Source organism: Penicillium griseofulvum (genome assembly GCF_001561935.1).
Source record: "Penicillium griseofulvum strain PG3 chromosome Unknown contig_10, whole genome shotgun sequence".
Classification (NCBI taxonomy): Eukaryota; Fungi; Ascomycota; class Eurotiomycetes; order Eurotiales; family Aspergillaceae; genus Penicillium; species Penicillium griseofulvum.
In genome coordinates, this window is record NW_024467433.1 from 928549 (window position 1) to 944534 (window position 15986).

Sequence of the window (15986 nt, forward strand, 5' to 3'; positions counted from 1 at the left end):
CGATCTCTACGGAAATGGAATCGGTACTTATTGTATGGACTAGAAGGTTGTACTGAATACCGGACGAATATATACAGGCGAAAGTAACCAAATTCACTCAATAGAAGGGAAGTAAAGCAATATCCATATCAAGCTACAGCCCCATTCTATAACCCGCCTCAGTACATAAACTCCATACCAAATCCCAAATTCCACGTGTAACAGAACAGCATGAACAAACCAACCGCTCGTCTATTTCTTCTTAATCGGTTCATCCTGTACAACATATCTGCATGTGTACACGTGAGCCCCCTCCCAGCCCGGTTTGAATTGTATTTCAGGGATGGTTGGATGGGCTGGTTTGCGAGGATTGTATTGTATACTGAATACGTGTAGAAAATGCTGTTTTTTGGATTTGCTTATATTAAAAACTAAATGTACTATGAAGTACATTGATATACAGGTACGGTTAATGCCTGCAATATGCATACAGTAGAGTGTACATAGTACCTACATGTACAGATATCCTTTACATACTACATACTGCATTACGGAGTACGCCGTACGTGCATACTGCAAGCCGGACCCGAAGATCGAGGTCGGACGGGGTCGAGGGTTAGTTCTAATGTTGCACGGGGTTTGGCTTGGTTTGGTTGTGGAGGGCTGGGTGGGTTGGGAAGGGAGGTCTGTGGTGTTTTGGTTTGGGTTAGGTATAATGGGATTGGAATGATTGGTATAGAGAAGATGAGGGGAGAGATTGGAGTTGAGTTTTGATTTCGATTTGGGCTGGGAGAGGGGTTTGGTGCCTGATTGGGATTGGGTATGGAGTAAATATGCACAAGGGTGTTTGTGGCTGGCGTAAATTATTTGGATTACTGATTCACATGAAATTCCAATGGTATTGGGTATCGAAGATAGACTAAGTATATACAGACGAGCGACTAGCTCGGTGAAGTTCAAAAGTCAAAATGCAATCATTGAATCACAGTCTGGTTTTTGTCGGCGTCGCAAGCATGAGGGTGCTGCAGACAATACTTGGGCACCAGAGCTGTGGCTCCCACACCATTGGCAACGAGGTATTCACGGAAGTTCAGAATACGCTGAGTGAGGAGGTTGGTACGCTTTCTGCCCGCAGCATCACGGTTACCAGACCAGACAAGCTCACCCAGGGCAGCAGCGCGAGGCCAGATCGCGCTGGAGATGGTCATATCGTCGATCTGCTCGCTCCACAAGGGAGCCTCGGCGCCGATAACGTGCTTCGCTTCGGTGGCAGTGAGGTTAGTGAGGAAGTCATAGTTGTAGATGCGCTGCCAGGTCTTGTACGGGGCGCACCAGGAGCCGCCGTCGCCGCCGTAGTTGAAGTTTACACCGCCCTTGGTGTTGGACTGCTCGTTGTAGCGGACGTCGTTGTTGATAGAGCCACCGTGGCCGCAGTCGAGGTAGAGGAAATCAGAAGAAGAAACGACGACGTCGTAGCCGGCCGAGGTGAGCTTCTTAATGTTACCCGCTCCGCTGTTCCAGCTTTGCATGATGACATCTTTAGGCACTTTGTGGGCGCTCTCCTTCGCGATGACCATGTCCTCCCACATCATGAGACGACGGTGATCGCCGACACTGCGGAAGATGGGCATGGACTTGTCAACCCAGTACTGAGCAAGATCATTGTAAGTGCGCGAGGGATCCTCGGCAAACCACTTATTGACATGGGTGCTGAAGTTATAGCAGTTGGTCTGGATCTCGTCGCCACCAACATGGAAGACATTGTCGCCAAAGATCTTAGACAATTCTTGGTAGACGTTGTTGACAACTTCGTAGGTCTTGGGGTAGATGATATCGAGCTGACCAGGGTTGGGCTGGAGCGCAGTGTGCTCCGGCCACACCTCGTTCGACCACCAGGAGTTGGCACACGACACGATCTCCGGGTCAACCTGCTGCCAGCCCGAGGCAGAGTGGCCGGGCATGTCGACCTCGGGGATGACGCGGACACCTCGTGCGCGGGCGTAGGCTTGCACGCGGCGCATGTCGTGCTCAGTGTAGATTTCGCGAGGGGAGTAGGCATCCTTGGTCATCTCGGGATAGGAGCTCATCTGCATGGGCCATGACTGTGCGTCGTCCAAGTGCCAGTGGAGGACGTTGAGCTTGGACAGAGCCATACCGTCGATCTGCTCGAAGATCTTGCGAACAGTGAGGAAGTTGCGACCACTGTCAATCATGATACCACGGTGAGGGTAAAGCGGGGCGTCCTTGATCTTGACAGGGTGTTCGATGATCAAACCGTCCTTGCCATCGGAGATGATAACCTGCTGCAGAGTGGTGAAGGCGTGCAACACACCCCAGACGGTCTGGGCACTGATCCTAATACCACCACTGGCAACCACCAGTGTATAGGATTCATCCACACCATGTTGGAGTTCGGCATCTTTGTCCACCACATGGACCTCGATGTTGTGGATGGCGGATGGGGCGCGCTTGGCGTTGGCGGCAGGCGTCGAGGTGGGGAAGGCCGGGTAGGAGGCGATAGGGAGTTCAATAGCGGCGGGAACCCAACGTAGGGTGGTGATGGTTTCCCAAGCTCGTTCCCAAGCTTTAGTGACCACTTCAGGATGATGACCGTTCAATTTCAAGTGGTTGACATGGATTGGACCGGAGGATCCCCAGGTGATATTACGGGGGGCGGGTAGTGGATTCACCTGGACGGCGGATACAGCCGTCAAGGCCCCGAGTACACTCAGGACAGAGGCGAACTTCATGTTGATGAGATGAGCGATGATGAGAAAGAGTAGAACTGAGGCCAGGAGATACCCCGGCGTATTTATGTTGAGCTGCATTGCATTGCCGATCGTTGGAATGGGGGCGATTGTAACCTTGAAAATAAACAACCTTCTTGTTACATCCCCTTAATCAACTAATCTCCTAATAAATTTCATATTAAAGGACAAGATAGAAAGTGCAACGTATACATGCAACTTCAAGGTAATAAGAAGAGAGAGGGGAAGCTACGGACCTACGGAGCTACAAAATGATACAGTCACACTCCAATGTCGATCAATAACAAAATATTTGAAGTTCTGGAAATACTTTGAAAAGTAGGGAAATCTCCTTGAATTCCAGGTATCATTTAATAAATTTAAACCTCCAATGTCTTTTCCAATTCCATCCCTTCCCGGAACTCCTCCTTAATGGCTTCCGCTTCCTTAGCAGAGGGTACGACACAAGGACGTCGAGGAAGACCACCATATCCACGGTAGGATTGCAGACCACTCTTAACAGCAATAAAGCCACCATGAATAGCAGCCCAATCGGCACGCGCAACAATAGCCTGCAGCTTTTGCGCCTCCTGAACCTTCCCAGCCCGATACAACTCCATAATCCGCACACAAGAACGAGGAATCATATTAGCCAATCCACCGATAATGCCCGCTCCACCAGCAATAAGAGTTTGTAGCGTGAAATCGGCCGAGCCACCAAAAGTCAAGAACTCCGGTTTCGCCGCCGCAACACGAGCCAACTTACCCGTGTTACCGCACGTGAGCTTGCACCCGATGATATTGGGGTGTTCGGCCAGAGCCACGATATCATCTGAGCTGAGATCGAGGCCAGATTGCACGGCGGGGAAGTTATAGATGAGAACGGGGATGGGTGAGGCATCGGCTACAGCACGGAAATGGGCTTGCATGGACTCGTTGCTCACGAGCGTCTTGTAGTAACTGGGTGGGAGCACGAGGACAGCATCCGCACCTACTGCAGCAGAGTCCTGGCAGAATTGAATGGTTTCGCGGGTTGATGCGGCACCGCACCCGGCGATCACGGGCATGTTGCTGTACCCTGCTGCATCGACGGCGCGGCGTGTGGCGGCCGTGATGGCTTTGCGCTCTTCGCGGTCTAGGTGGACGGCTTCACCATTGCTTCCTTGGGTTACTAGTCCGGTTACCCCGCTATTGGCGAGATAAGTGGCGTGCTTCTCGACTGTTTCAAGATCAACCTCTTCGTCGGATTTGAAGAATGCTACGGTGGGGACGTAGACACCGTGGGGGAGGGGATTCCGAGTTCTGGTCATTCTTGGATTTGGAGATTCTATTAATTTATTAGTTCTTTTTTCTTGTAAGTTGCTTTCATCTTTTTCATACCAATGGATATATTTGAGGATTCAATGGAAATGGTGGACTCGTCCAGCTATTTAGCTACGAATTCCCCCACGTTCAACGGCGAACTACGTGGGACTTTGATGCTCTTCGCTTTCCCCTCCCCCACGCTTTTGCGGGGTTACAGATGTTACGTTCTTCATCTACAACATACGGGGTTTGCTATGACTTTATTAGGAGTAATCCTGATTTCCTCTTAAAGCAAGTGAAACAAGTGAGAAAGTGAGAAACTTGTCTGCTATCATTTGATATACTGGATGTCCAGAACTATATGTCTACCATGTCGATTACCTTGGTCCTGTCGAATTTCCAAGCTCTTACGATCTCTTAAGACTCGAACCTCTTATGATCGGAATTGGAATTCGGACCTTCTGGTTGAATTGCCGTCCCCCACACAGAGGCCGTGGGGGTATGTCATTTCCGAGGCGATGAGGGGGATATTGAGGGCATTGAAGATTGGATATTCGGCGATTTTATATTCCTATTAGAACATAATATATATAGGAAACCGGAATTGAAGTCCGGAGACAATAGGTTGTCTTGATTACCTATAATGTCCTCTGAATACAATCACTTTTATATTAAATCTGACAATAGAACAATAAAACAATGAACAGGAATACATAGAATGAATTAAGATATTTCTGTATATAAAAACCTCCGCCAAGAACTTCGATATTCTCATTCCCAACTGAAAAAGGGAGAGTTCACGGGTTCCCTCATCCACCTACAATGACCGCCTAATCTTCTTCAACCAATCTATTAATGGCCCTCCTGTCGCGGTCGCTCCGCGGCTCTGTGCGACGGCCTGAACCCGGTCTGGAGAAAGGCGACCGTCGCAGCTCCCCCGACTGTCTCGATACCTCCAAAGATTCAAAATCTCGTAACCCCTTGAAACCGACGCGCCCGCGCACCAATCGCACTCGCCGCGACTCCTCTTCGTCAGTTGACACAGTCGCCTCGGGGCAATTGACCACTCCGGCGACACGGACAAATGGAAATGGTCTCTTCAAGACCCCACGCGCCCGCCGTGACCCAAGTACACCCTCCGTCACGGACTTGTTGCGCGACGTCAACGAGTCGCCAGACCCATTGGACACAATCTCCCCAGCGCCCTCGGTCGCGAAACAGCGCATCGTTACCCCGGCAAATGGGGACTCGAATCTCAGACCCGGTTCGCCTGTGACCCGCACAACTCGTCGCAATGACAGTCGATCGCTGGCCGACGACAACGCGACCAAGGTAGAGGGGGCTGTGGGGGGTGCGACAGCGCCACGAGATATCAAGAACGAGGCGCCCGAACAGCCTACATCGGTAGACACACGGTCGGGGAGACGGTCTTTGCGTTCAACCGATACCGGATCACGGTGCAAGAGCGAGCTTGCGCAGTATTTCCACAACTATGAACAGATTATCAGTCTGGAAGACCCCGAACCTGGTAGGTTACTTGACCCTCGTGTATTGAGCGTATGGCTGACCTTGGATACTATACAGAATTCCTCGCCGCCAAGACAACCATCACTCTCATCGACGACCTCTCACAACCACCTCTCTCCTCCAAACCCGACCCTACACCTTTCGGCAACCCACTCCTAAAGCTCTACGACTGTGAAAAGATCACCCTCCCCAAACCCACATCAAATGCACCCGCAATCGACCCACTAGGCGAAGAGACCTATTTCCGCGCGCACCGCAAGTTCGAACGACAGGAGAAACAACTCCGCAACATCGAGCGCAACCGCGCCCAGCACGAACAACAAGTCCTAGAGCGTCTCCTAGACGAGCTACGCGGCCATGACTGGCTACGCGTGATGGGCCTGACAGGGGTCCATGAAAGCGACAAGAAGCTCTACGAGCCGAAGCGCGATATCCTAATCCAAGAGCTAGTCACTCTAGTCAACAAGTTCCAAGCATGGAAAGACGAAGAGCGTCGACGGAAACTGGAGAAGGAAAAAGCACAAACAGCAGGCGAGGCATCTCATGCCCCCCGACAACACACGCGCAAACGATCCCGTCCCATCGAAGAGGTGGACAGCTCCCCAGCGCCGATTGATTTACAAAGTACGCTCGACGACGCCGACCCAGATCCAAGTGACATCGACGCCTTGGCTGCACGTCAACTCCATCAAGAAGCCCGCTCAGCAGTCGCTGTCAAATCGCGCAAGACAGCGCCTCGCAAATCTATCTCCAAACCCAACAATACTACCAATACGACCGACAATGACCCCGAACCAAAACAGACACCGAAACGCAAAAAGCTAAACCAAACACCCACCAAACCTCAATCACAGCCCCCACCCCCAGCCCCAGCTTCAGCCCCGACAAAACCCACCCGACCCCTCCAACAAGCCTCCCTCACCCACTTCTGGAACCCAGCCCCAAGAGACGGCCCATTCACATCCTTCTTCCGCCAACGACACGTGCGACAAGCCGCCATTGCCGCAACAAAAGGCATCCGCCGCGGTGGATCCCGCTCAACCCTCGCATTCGGATATCCAGTCCCCGAACAATCCGAGCAGGAATTCGAGTTACCGCCGGATATCCTGAATGAGGAATCTATTATGCAATCGCAGCGGAAGAGAAGGAGACTTAAGAGGGGTAGTCTGGGATAAGATGTGCATTGCATTCTGCATTGCATTGCATGGTACATGGCACATGGGCTGGGTTTTAGCATTTTCTAGCGTTTGGGGTCGGTGTTGGGAGGCGTACAAATACATTTAATTCAATAGATACCTAGGCTAGGTATTTGAAATTCAAAGTTGATAATATTAGTGTGTGCAGTACATGTTGGATGCAGGGTAGTACAACATATTACCGCCGTTGGTTCAAGGTGCATATGATCTCGCATATCACCCCGAGATTGTGGTTAGCCGCTGTGATGATCCTTCATTGCTAGTGTGGTGATAATCATGCATTGAACTGCATATCTGTATGTGTTGGTTTGGGTTGCATATACGAGCATGTGCTGCGTTCGCGCTATCCTTCCATATCGGTCTTGATCTGCGCTAGTTCTTTGGAATAGGAAAGCCGAGGTTCCTTGGTTTGGTTGTAGACAAGGATATCTGTCATGAGATTATTATCTTACTCCAGTTTCTCCGGTAGGTGAGCTTCAAGTGTAGATAATGACGTCGAGGAAGGATGTCTGTAGATCTATACTAACACTATGTGCTGGTAAATCGTTATACAGTACAACCATTCTGCTGCGCTTGACGACGTAATTGTCTTTTTCTCTGAGTACTATATGATTAATGCTCCGAAAACAAGACTGTGCTTTCTTTGGACTTTGAATTGTGCCAGTCTCTGTGTGACGCGTCTATACGAAAGATTCTTGCAACGTGCCTTGAAGCACTTGCCTTCCTTGTTCATTCCGTCTCGAATAAGAGTCCACATTGAGAGAGTTTGGACAACGATCATAACTTTGCTTCGATGATGAATCTGGGAACTTCCCGAGTTCAATGGAATCATCCATTGTCCATTTGAGATGTCTATATAGGGGTATACAAGTTATCTATCCGGTGAGAACGTGACAAAGATAAAAGAGGGCGAATATGATATTATCAAAGGAGAAGGAACAATTGAACCATGGAAGAATTAGAACTGAAGTGATGCCCACCTGGGCAGCCCTGGAGGTGAGTCAATGAGATAAGCTGTTAAGGCAGGACTTCCTGCCTAAGGTGGAAACCTTTGCTCCTTCCTCTCTTCCACCCCCTCCTCTTTCTCTCTTCTTCTCTCTTTCTTCTTCTCTCTGCCAATCCATTTTCTTTCCTGTCTTCTCTCCCCCACAGTGGCCTTGGAAATGGAAGTGAATCAAAGAAGACCAATGATCAGGTCCAGGACATGCAAATGAGTTTCGACAAACCCCAAATCTCACTGGACTCAAAACATCATAAACAAAAGTGAAGGTGACGAAGTCACAATTTCAGCCTCCTCTAACGTGTTATTTGTTGACACGTCTTTGTTTACCTGGTCGAAATCGAGGTTCATATTTCCTCCTCTCTTCTCTTATACCTCTTTGCTCATTTCCCTACTCATATCTCATTTTATCTCATGCCTCTCTTGATCCTCGTTCTGCTCGGAAGTCGCCTCGTGGTATCACGAGAAGACAAAAAGAAAAAAGAACATCCCGGGACTGAGATATTTCTATGGCCCGGAAACCAAGTTGAGCCCGATGGTGTCCTGGCTTTCCTGCCTGAGCTAACGCTGGTTGGGGATATAGTAAGCGCACATGATCATCGACATGTGCCAGGTTCCTGAGCTACCTGCGGACCGTAAGGATTCTGCGGGATTGGGAAATGGGCCGTTGTACAGTGCCTCTGCAGTGATAGTAGGATTCTGATGATGCTCTATCATGAATCTATGCACAATATCACCCTGATCGGAGACCTTAATCAGCTTCCCCCGATGATCCCGAGGTCATCTCATCGCGTGAGAACAAAAGAGCAAACTTGCATGCCCGATCTCTCATGTCCCGTCTCATGAGGTCCTACCCGCTTACCGTGTTCCTGTCTGGATGTTCGCATGATAGCCGAGTCATTCGCCATACTATCGATGTCACCATTTTCGACATTACATGGTTCGGTGTTCGGTGTTCGGCGTCAGATGTTCCCAGATGACGGCTGACAGTTCTTCGGTCCTATTTCAAGGCTGAGCCATACTTGTCTGGGTGATCCCAAGGCCGCCTCGTGTCACTCGGTGGTGGTTATGGGAGCAGCGAATTCCCAGCAGTTTGCTGCGGGCATGTGGTGCACTTCTAAATGAACATCCCTAAGGTGTATGATCAGCTACCTTGAGGAAGTGATGGTGTGACCTGCAAACGCCGCGGATATTCCGCACCTATGTTGGAAGCTATATTAGAACGTTGTCGTTCGTTGGCGCGCCGTTACCCAGTGGCTGGGTTTTCTAAGGGCCAAGCCCGTTGTCAAAGTTGGGTCGTCGGAAAGTTATGCACTTCATAACTATGTCTATGGCATGACAGGATGTTCGGGTCCTTGTTCCATCCGTGATCACAATCAACCATATCGCGATTCACAGGCATTAGGAAGGTTGGCGTTAAATGGTTGAATCTGGCCAGTCTGATGCAAACCTGTTCCTAATAATCACCTGCATTCGGCAAAGAGAAGTCTATTGGGTCTAATCCTGGCGAATTGATTCATCTTGACGTTTGGGGTCCTATTTCAATTGCTTCACACGGCATGGTCATCCACCGCGGAATGAGACTCTTACGACAGAACATCCAGCACAGTCCGGAATTTCTGCGTAGCAAGACCTGACAACATAAACCTCGTGGATCGCCACAGCCGATCATCAATTCGCCGACTCCATTCCACGTGGGCTTCATCGACTTCATAGTCGGTTTGCCAAAGTTCAGCACCAAAGGTGTGGTTTGGGACCCAACCAACCCATTGGCCATTCGTCATCTTCAACCGCGCCGGTCCACATATGTCGATACTCATTGAAGAGTATGAGATTCCATTGCTTACATTAAGCGATTCTCTCCGAGACAAGGAAGGGAGATGCTAAACTTCTTATAGTCGTTCCCGGTGGCACACATCATGCCATTTCCCTCCCGGAGATCGGACAGCCACGCCGGTCCACATAAGTCGTTCCTCATTTGAAGCGTATGAGATTCCATTGCTTACACTACACTACCTTCTCCGAGGCAAGGAAGGAAGTGCTAAATCTCTCATAGACATTCCCGTGGATGTTGGGGTGGCCCGCATTTTGCCATTTCCATTCCGGAGATCGGACAGCCACGCCGGTGAACATGTGTCGTTCCTCATTGAAGCGTATGAGATTCCATTGCATACATCAGACGACCTTCTCCGAGGCAAGGAAGGAAGTGCTAAATCTCTCATAGACATTCCCGTGGATGTTGGGGTGGCCCGCATTTTGCCATTTCCCCCCCGGAGATCGGACAGCTACGCCGGCCCACATATGTCGTTCCTCATTGAAGCGTATGAGATTCCATTGCTTACACTGCACTACCTTCTCCGAGACAAGGAGCTAAATCTCTCATAGACATTCCCGTGGATGTTGGGGTGGCACACATTATGCCATTTCCATTCCAGAGATCGGACAGCCAGGTATGGTCACCCCTATTGTACCGTAAAGACTCAGAGACTACTCAGAGACTAATGGTCAAAAGCATGAATGCCCTGATCCACCGAGTTGCATGCTGAGAAAAATCCTGAGTCTTCCAAAACCCTCAAAGGGTCGCTGTGCGTGGAACGTGTAGCGGAATAGGATCACTCCAATGAACGCCAGGTGCACCTGCTGGTCCGTTACTTCTATCTAATCGATATCATTCTAAACCATGCTTCTTCCTGATATACTCCCGGTTCCATCTCACATTTTATTCTATTCTTCTTCTTTCAACCTCATTTCATCCCATTCATTTTGTCCGGCCTCTACCACGTCGTCTCGACTGTTCTCGAAGCTCACTCCGATCTGCTTCCCCAAAGCAAGGGAATTGATCAGACTTTCCGCTGTCAATGAACCCTTTGATGAGCTTGTACTCACAGCGCATTTTCATTCGCTTTTCGGCTTTTCACAGAATTCCCAGCAAACAAGTCCAACCTGTTAGGTCCTGTGAAGATAAAGCAGGAGCTGGGAATCACGTGGAGTACTGATGATATGATCATCAAGCAAGATAACAAGCCAATTGCTCAGCTACGACGATCAACCACGCCGCAAGAAGATGATCACCCAAAGAATCGTGAAATGCAACGGTTCGCACATTTATCGCAAAGAACGTCCCATTCATTGAGCTTGCGCGGATCAATTCTCGCATTCGACGCATTGTGAGCGATAAGTGAGTGCACAATGAATTGCGGATCTATCAGTTTTGTGCCCCCTAGCACCCTAGGGCTGTCGAAGAGACCGATCCCGAACCTCCTTTCAGTTTGCCTCTTTCCAGCATGACTCCAAAGCAACCAACACGATGGGGAAAACCATGCTCGGACTGTGAATGTTCGTGTGTTCCTACAAAGCCAATGAGACAGAATAGTTCCAAACAGCACTGGAAGACTCCATTCCCACAGTGAGGAGCCGCAGAACTCGTGTCCGTGGAAACCGCACGATGTATCCATTTCTTTCAGGCGATAGTGAAAATCGCCATCTTAACCGACGAAGATGCTCTACAGCAAATGCCAAATAAGAACTGATGTACCGGAGAGTTTGAGCAAGGATGGTCCCGCAGCAAGAGGGTTCTGACTCCCTCGTGTTGTTCCGTCATCCCTTGGAGAGACTGAGATATTGGCCGAGGCTTCTTTTAGCCGAGATACCGTTCTGAACGGACTGAGGACAATTGCCATTTCGCTAGCTCCCGCCGTGGAGTGACTCGAGTGGCTCTTAGCGCTGTGGTTGATGATCACGTCCATCTCTGGTATGACTTGCCAGTCAACTACAGCCATCATCAAGCTCGCAAACCAAGATGTGACCGCAGACGTGAGATTATGGGTGTTGAATCCACCTGACTTCCATATTTGAGCTTGCCATTTGACCCTCAGAGCTTCCCTTCTTACACTTGGCAACTCTTCGCAATTGCATGTACGCTGAAGGCAGCAATTGATGACGTATCAATCAACTATGATTGAAAAAACTGGTCCCAACGATAAAATCGAGTGGACTTGTTAACCAAATCCCACTTACACAATATGGTTGGGACGGTCACAGCCTATTAGATGACGGAATATGGTGTCATTGAGACGATGTTTTTGTTATATAACGGGTATTTGATGAGGAAGTCTAGGTTCCTAGAACAAAACTATTCCTACAATGAGAAAGTGATAGTTATGAGATCATACAATCAAAACCGGAATTAGCGGCCAAATCCGAATCTATATTGAAATGCCAATTTGGGGCCAAAATGTAAATCCTTCCGACCATAAAAAGATGAGAAGCTAAAGAAATAAGCTTATCAGATAAGGTTTTCCTGCATACGGGCCGAGATAATTTTTTTTCGCCTCTTGAGCTTTGGAGCTGAAATTTTCATTTGAGACCTGAACCCCTTTAGAACCAGGTATAGGCACTCTAAATAGGTGAGGCCGGCATCGGAGCGAAGTTTTCTTCTTCTCCAATTTGGACGGGCAAAGTTGGCCATTTGGCTCCAGCGAACCAACTCCTTTTGGGCCTTTCCATTACGTCGCGACGAGGTGATTCGTCCTTTCTCGGTCCGCAGATCGGGGGTCCACATCTGTTTCGGGTGGCGGATTCTTTATTCTTCAATTTACTGACTTGGTGGCTGCTTTTTTTTGTTGAATTGGATTTTTATTACTGTTTTCTTTCGTTAAGATCTGTGTGTCTCTGTCAATTCATTGTATCAAGCGATTTGCTTTTGTTGTCGGCCTTTTCGATCAATTCCCGACGCGATATCTACTTCCCGAGTATACGCCACTGGGTTTTGATATCTTTCACCATGAGCTCCTCACCTGCTGGTTTGGATGTTTCCAATGAGAAAAGCTCCTATATCAATCCCGCCGACCTGGAATCTGATCCAGAGAAGTTGATCGACGTGCCCAATGTCAGACAAGATGCCTTTGGTGACGAAGAATTCGCTGAAGTCAAGTACAAAGTACTCAAGTGGTGGTATGTTTGCATAGCTTGAAATCTGCAATTGATCTGTGACTAACTTATATCTAGGCAATGTGGTCTGCGTATGTGATATCATGATATATCAAATACAACCTCAATCTAACATTCTACTAGTCATGGTCGCCGAAACAGTATCACTGGGTGTGCTGTCCCTGCCAGCTGCTGTAGCAGGTCTGGGACTTGTTCCGTAAGCTTACCTTGTGACTCATATATGAATTGTCGCTAATTATACCAGTGCCATCCTCGTCTTGGTCTTCCTTGGTTCACTGGCCACATACACCGGCTACGTGATCGGACAGATGAAATGGAAATACCCACACATTTCCACAATGGCAGATGCTGGTGAAGTGCTAGGAGGAAAATGGGGACGAGAATTCCTCGGCGCTGCCCAGATCATCTTCCTCATCTTCATCATGGCCAGTCATCTATTAACCTTCACCGTTGCCATGAACACAATCACAAACCACGGCACCTGCTCCATCGTCTTCGGCATCGTCGGCATGATAATCTCCTTCATCTGCTCCCTACCTCGAACTCTTGCAAAGATGTCATGGCTATCAATAGTTTGTACGTTTCCATCTCCTTCCCTCCGAAACCAAATCTAACAACCCCCAGCATTCGCAAGTATCATGACAGCAGTCATAATCGTCATGATCGGCGTCGGAATCACAAACCCAGGAACCGGCGTCGTCGCAGTCGTCCAAACAGACCTCTTCCACGGCTTCTCAGCAGTCTGCAACATCGTCTTCGCTTTCTGCGGCCACGCAGCCTTCTTCGGCCTAATGGCCGAACTCAAAAACCCAAAAGACTTCACTAAATCCCTCTGTCTCCTGCAAGGCATAGACATGGGTCTATACATCACCGCCGCTCTGGTCATCTACCGCTACGCCGGTAGCGACGTCACATCGCCCGCGCTCGGCTCTGCCTCCCCCATCGTCGCGAAAGTCGCATACGGCATCTCCCTACCAACCATCATCATCGCCGGTGTCATCAACGGACACATCGCATTCAAGTACGTCTACCTGCGTATCTTCCAGGGAACGGACCGTATGCACAAGCGCGACTGGCTCGCTACAGGATCGTGGATCGGTATTGCCCTCGGTCTGTGGGTTCTCGCGTGGATTATTTCATCCGCGATTCCCGTCTTCAGTAACCTGCTCAGTCTGATCACGGCACTGTTTGCCAGTTGGTTTACATACGGCCTCAGTGGTATCTTTTGGTTGTTCATGAATAAGGGGAAATGGTTTTCGTCGCCGAGGAAAATCGCTCTCACTTGTTTGAATGTTATTGTTATTTCTGTTGGTGCTGCGCTGTGTGGGCTGGGTCTTTGGGTCTCTGGGAAGGCTCTTCATGATAACCCCAGCAGTGCGAGCTTTTCCTGTGCGAATAATGCTTAGCTGCATTTGTGTTTTTGCGTTCGGTGCTGGGTTGGCCCGGCTTGTATAAAAGTATAGATGGGAAGAGGTTATGGCGTTCTGGTTCCGCATTTGTGGGCATTTGTTTTTGATATCTTGGATACCTTCTCTCGAGTTATTGCTTGAGTTGACTTGCATACTTCTGTCATTTGTATATACACACTACAGCGCTGTTTGGAAATAGACGTGTACGAATATAATCATATGCTGAGACATTGACTGCTTGCCTTTGCTGTGGATTTAGAGATAATCTAGACTTGAATGGCTCGGGGCAAATCCGTTTGGTGGGGTATCTGATTGTAGGAAGTGATTCGCTTTCGCTGGCTTCTGTCCTTGAGAGCTTCAGTCCCTGGGATGAGGCCATGGAGGTGCGAGCACGTTCTATACAAAAGATGGTAGCTCAGTTGAAATTTTATTTTAATCAATTTAGTCTTGATGATAGGATAAGCCGGACATCAGATGTACATCAGATGTTATGCTCACTGCTAACAGACTGCCAACCAAAACACCGTAACCACATACGATCAAGCCTGCTCATTTTGTGACGCCAACAGCTCTGATATCGATGTTCAGCGATTACGAAAGAGTGAGACCGTGAAGCTGGAGGATCAGATCTTGGATGTCAGGTATTCAATAATGTTAACGAAGGGACCGCGAATTTCAGACGTGTTTAGCTGTGCCAGTGGATAGATTAACTGGCGAGGATGGCCAGTTGCTCTTCCTTCGGGTAGAACCATCGAGTGACCGAGGAAAGCTTTCACCAAAAGACCTTGTGGCTCTAGGGCCAAGAATACACCTCACAATTGTGTTGTTCGGGACATCTAGCAATAGGAAGGGACTTCTGAAAGCGTCCTTATGGGGGTGGTGGTCCCTTTGCACAGAGTCAAAAAATGACACGCTTCCGTCAAAAAACCCCGAGGTAAAGTATTGGAACTGTGAGGTTGTTAGAACCACAAATAAACATATATGCAAGTAATTGAATGGTATGAATGAGCCCTCAGAGAGAAGATTAAGGTCGTCAATGCCTCACACATCCGCAGATGGCGTGGCTTTCCGGCTAAGGATGAAATTGTTCATCATAAATGGGCAATGGTGCAGTGGAATAGAATTTGGATAACTTACCGCTTTGTGGTTTCGTTGAGGAGTGTTGTCCATTGGACCAAAGATAGGGGCTTCTAGCCAGTTACTCAATAGAGGGGAACTAACTCAAATATCACTGATATGAGGTAGATTAGATCAGTCATCGTAAGAGATAATCCTGCGACCTTGGTAAGGCATCTGCGACACCGGCGGCTTTGCCCTTTGTGTTTGATCAGAGTCGTCCCCGTAGTCCAGGGGCTTAGGAGACTTGTCCTCTGGGATTTGTTTCTTAGATCCCTTTCGCGACTGCGAGCGCTTCCGATCACCACCCTGCGTCTGAGACTCAGTGTCTAGCGGTCGCTTTTCTGATACAGCATCTGATTTAACATCTGATCCTTCATCTCGGGATGACTGCGTGTGACCTTGGTATTGCGCCTCGTCATGCTTGAGCTCCCTTTCTCGCAGGAGGGCATGGATTTCGCTGTGTCTGAACATCTGAACCTGCTCGTCTGTGAGGGTGCGTTTCACTCCATCTGGGTAGTATCCGAGATCGTCTTCGGTCTCATCATTTTCTTGGGGAATTACGGCCGGCTGTTGTCTAGGGAAATGCTTGGATTGGAAGGCTTGGAGGTCATCCTAGATGAGAAGGAGAGGTTAGAAAACATCTCTATCACGGATAATAGAAAAACTCACCAGAGTTACAGTCGGGACCTGCATGTTGGCCCAGTGTTGGTGAAGAGAGATTGGAGTCGCGGGAAGACGCGATCTTGCTGGTAAT

The 15986-nt window shown here is 49.0% G+C and overlaps 5 protein-coding genes across 5 annotated transcripts; 2 read left to right on the forward strand and 3 right to left on the reverse strand.

Annotated features, from left to right (window-relative positions):
* Positions 1 to 953: 953 nt before the first annotated feature.
* Positions 954 to 2729, reverse strand: PGRI_085130 (beta-N-acetylhexosaminidase; the record flags this gene model as incomplete). Its single annotated transcript, XM_040796227.1, has 1 exon — positions 954 to 2729. The coding sequence occupies one exon, from the start codon at positions 2727 to 2729 to the stop codon at positions 954 to 956; it is 1776 nt and encodes a 591-aa protein (XP_040650765.1).
* Positions 2730 to 3106: 377 nt separating this feature from the next.
* Positions 3107 to 4036, reverse strand: PGRI_085140 (dihydrodipicolinate synthase family protein; the record flags this gene model as incomplete). The annotated part of the gene is made up of 1 exon (XM_040796228.1): positions 3107 to 4036. One exon carries the CDS (start codon positions 4034 to 4036, stop codon positions 3107 to 3109), a length of 930 nt encoding a protein of 309 aa, XP_040650766.1.
* An 850-nt stretch (positions 4037 to 4886) lies between these two features.
* Positions 4887 to 6733, forward strand: PGRI_085150 (acetyltransferase SAS4-like domain-containing protein; the record flags this gene model as incomplete). Its single annotated transcript, XM_040796229.1, has 2 exons — positions 4887 to 5559; positions 5616 to 6733. 2 exons carry the CDS (start codon positions 4887 to 4889, stop codon positions 6731 to 6733), a joined length of 1791 nt encoding a protein of 596 aa, XP_040650767.1.
* A 5804-nt stretch (positions 6734 to 12537) lies between these two features.
* PGRI_085160 (neutral amino acid permease) lies at positions 12538 to 14110 on the forward strand (the record flags this gene model as incomplete). The annotated part of the gene is made up of 5 exons (XM_040796230.1): positions 12538 to 12707; positions 12762 to 12775; positions 12828 to 12900; positions 12949 to 13280; positions 13329 to 14110. 5 exons carry the CDS (start codon positions 12538 to 12540, stop codon positions 14108 to 14110), a joined length of 1371 nt encoding a protein of 456 aa, XP_040650768.1.
* A 1254-nt stretch (positions 14111 to 15364) lies between these two features.
* Positions 15365 to 15925, reverse strand: PGRI_085170 (DUF3807 domain-containing protein; the record flags this gene model as incomplete). Its single annotated transcript, XM_040796231.1, has 2 exons — positions 15365 to 15844; positions 15902 to 15925. 2 exons carry the CDS (start codon positions 15923 to 15925, stop codon positions 15365 to 15367), a joined length of 504 nt encoding a protein of 167 aa, XP_040650769.1.
* Positions 15926 to 15986: the final 61 nt, after the last annotated feature.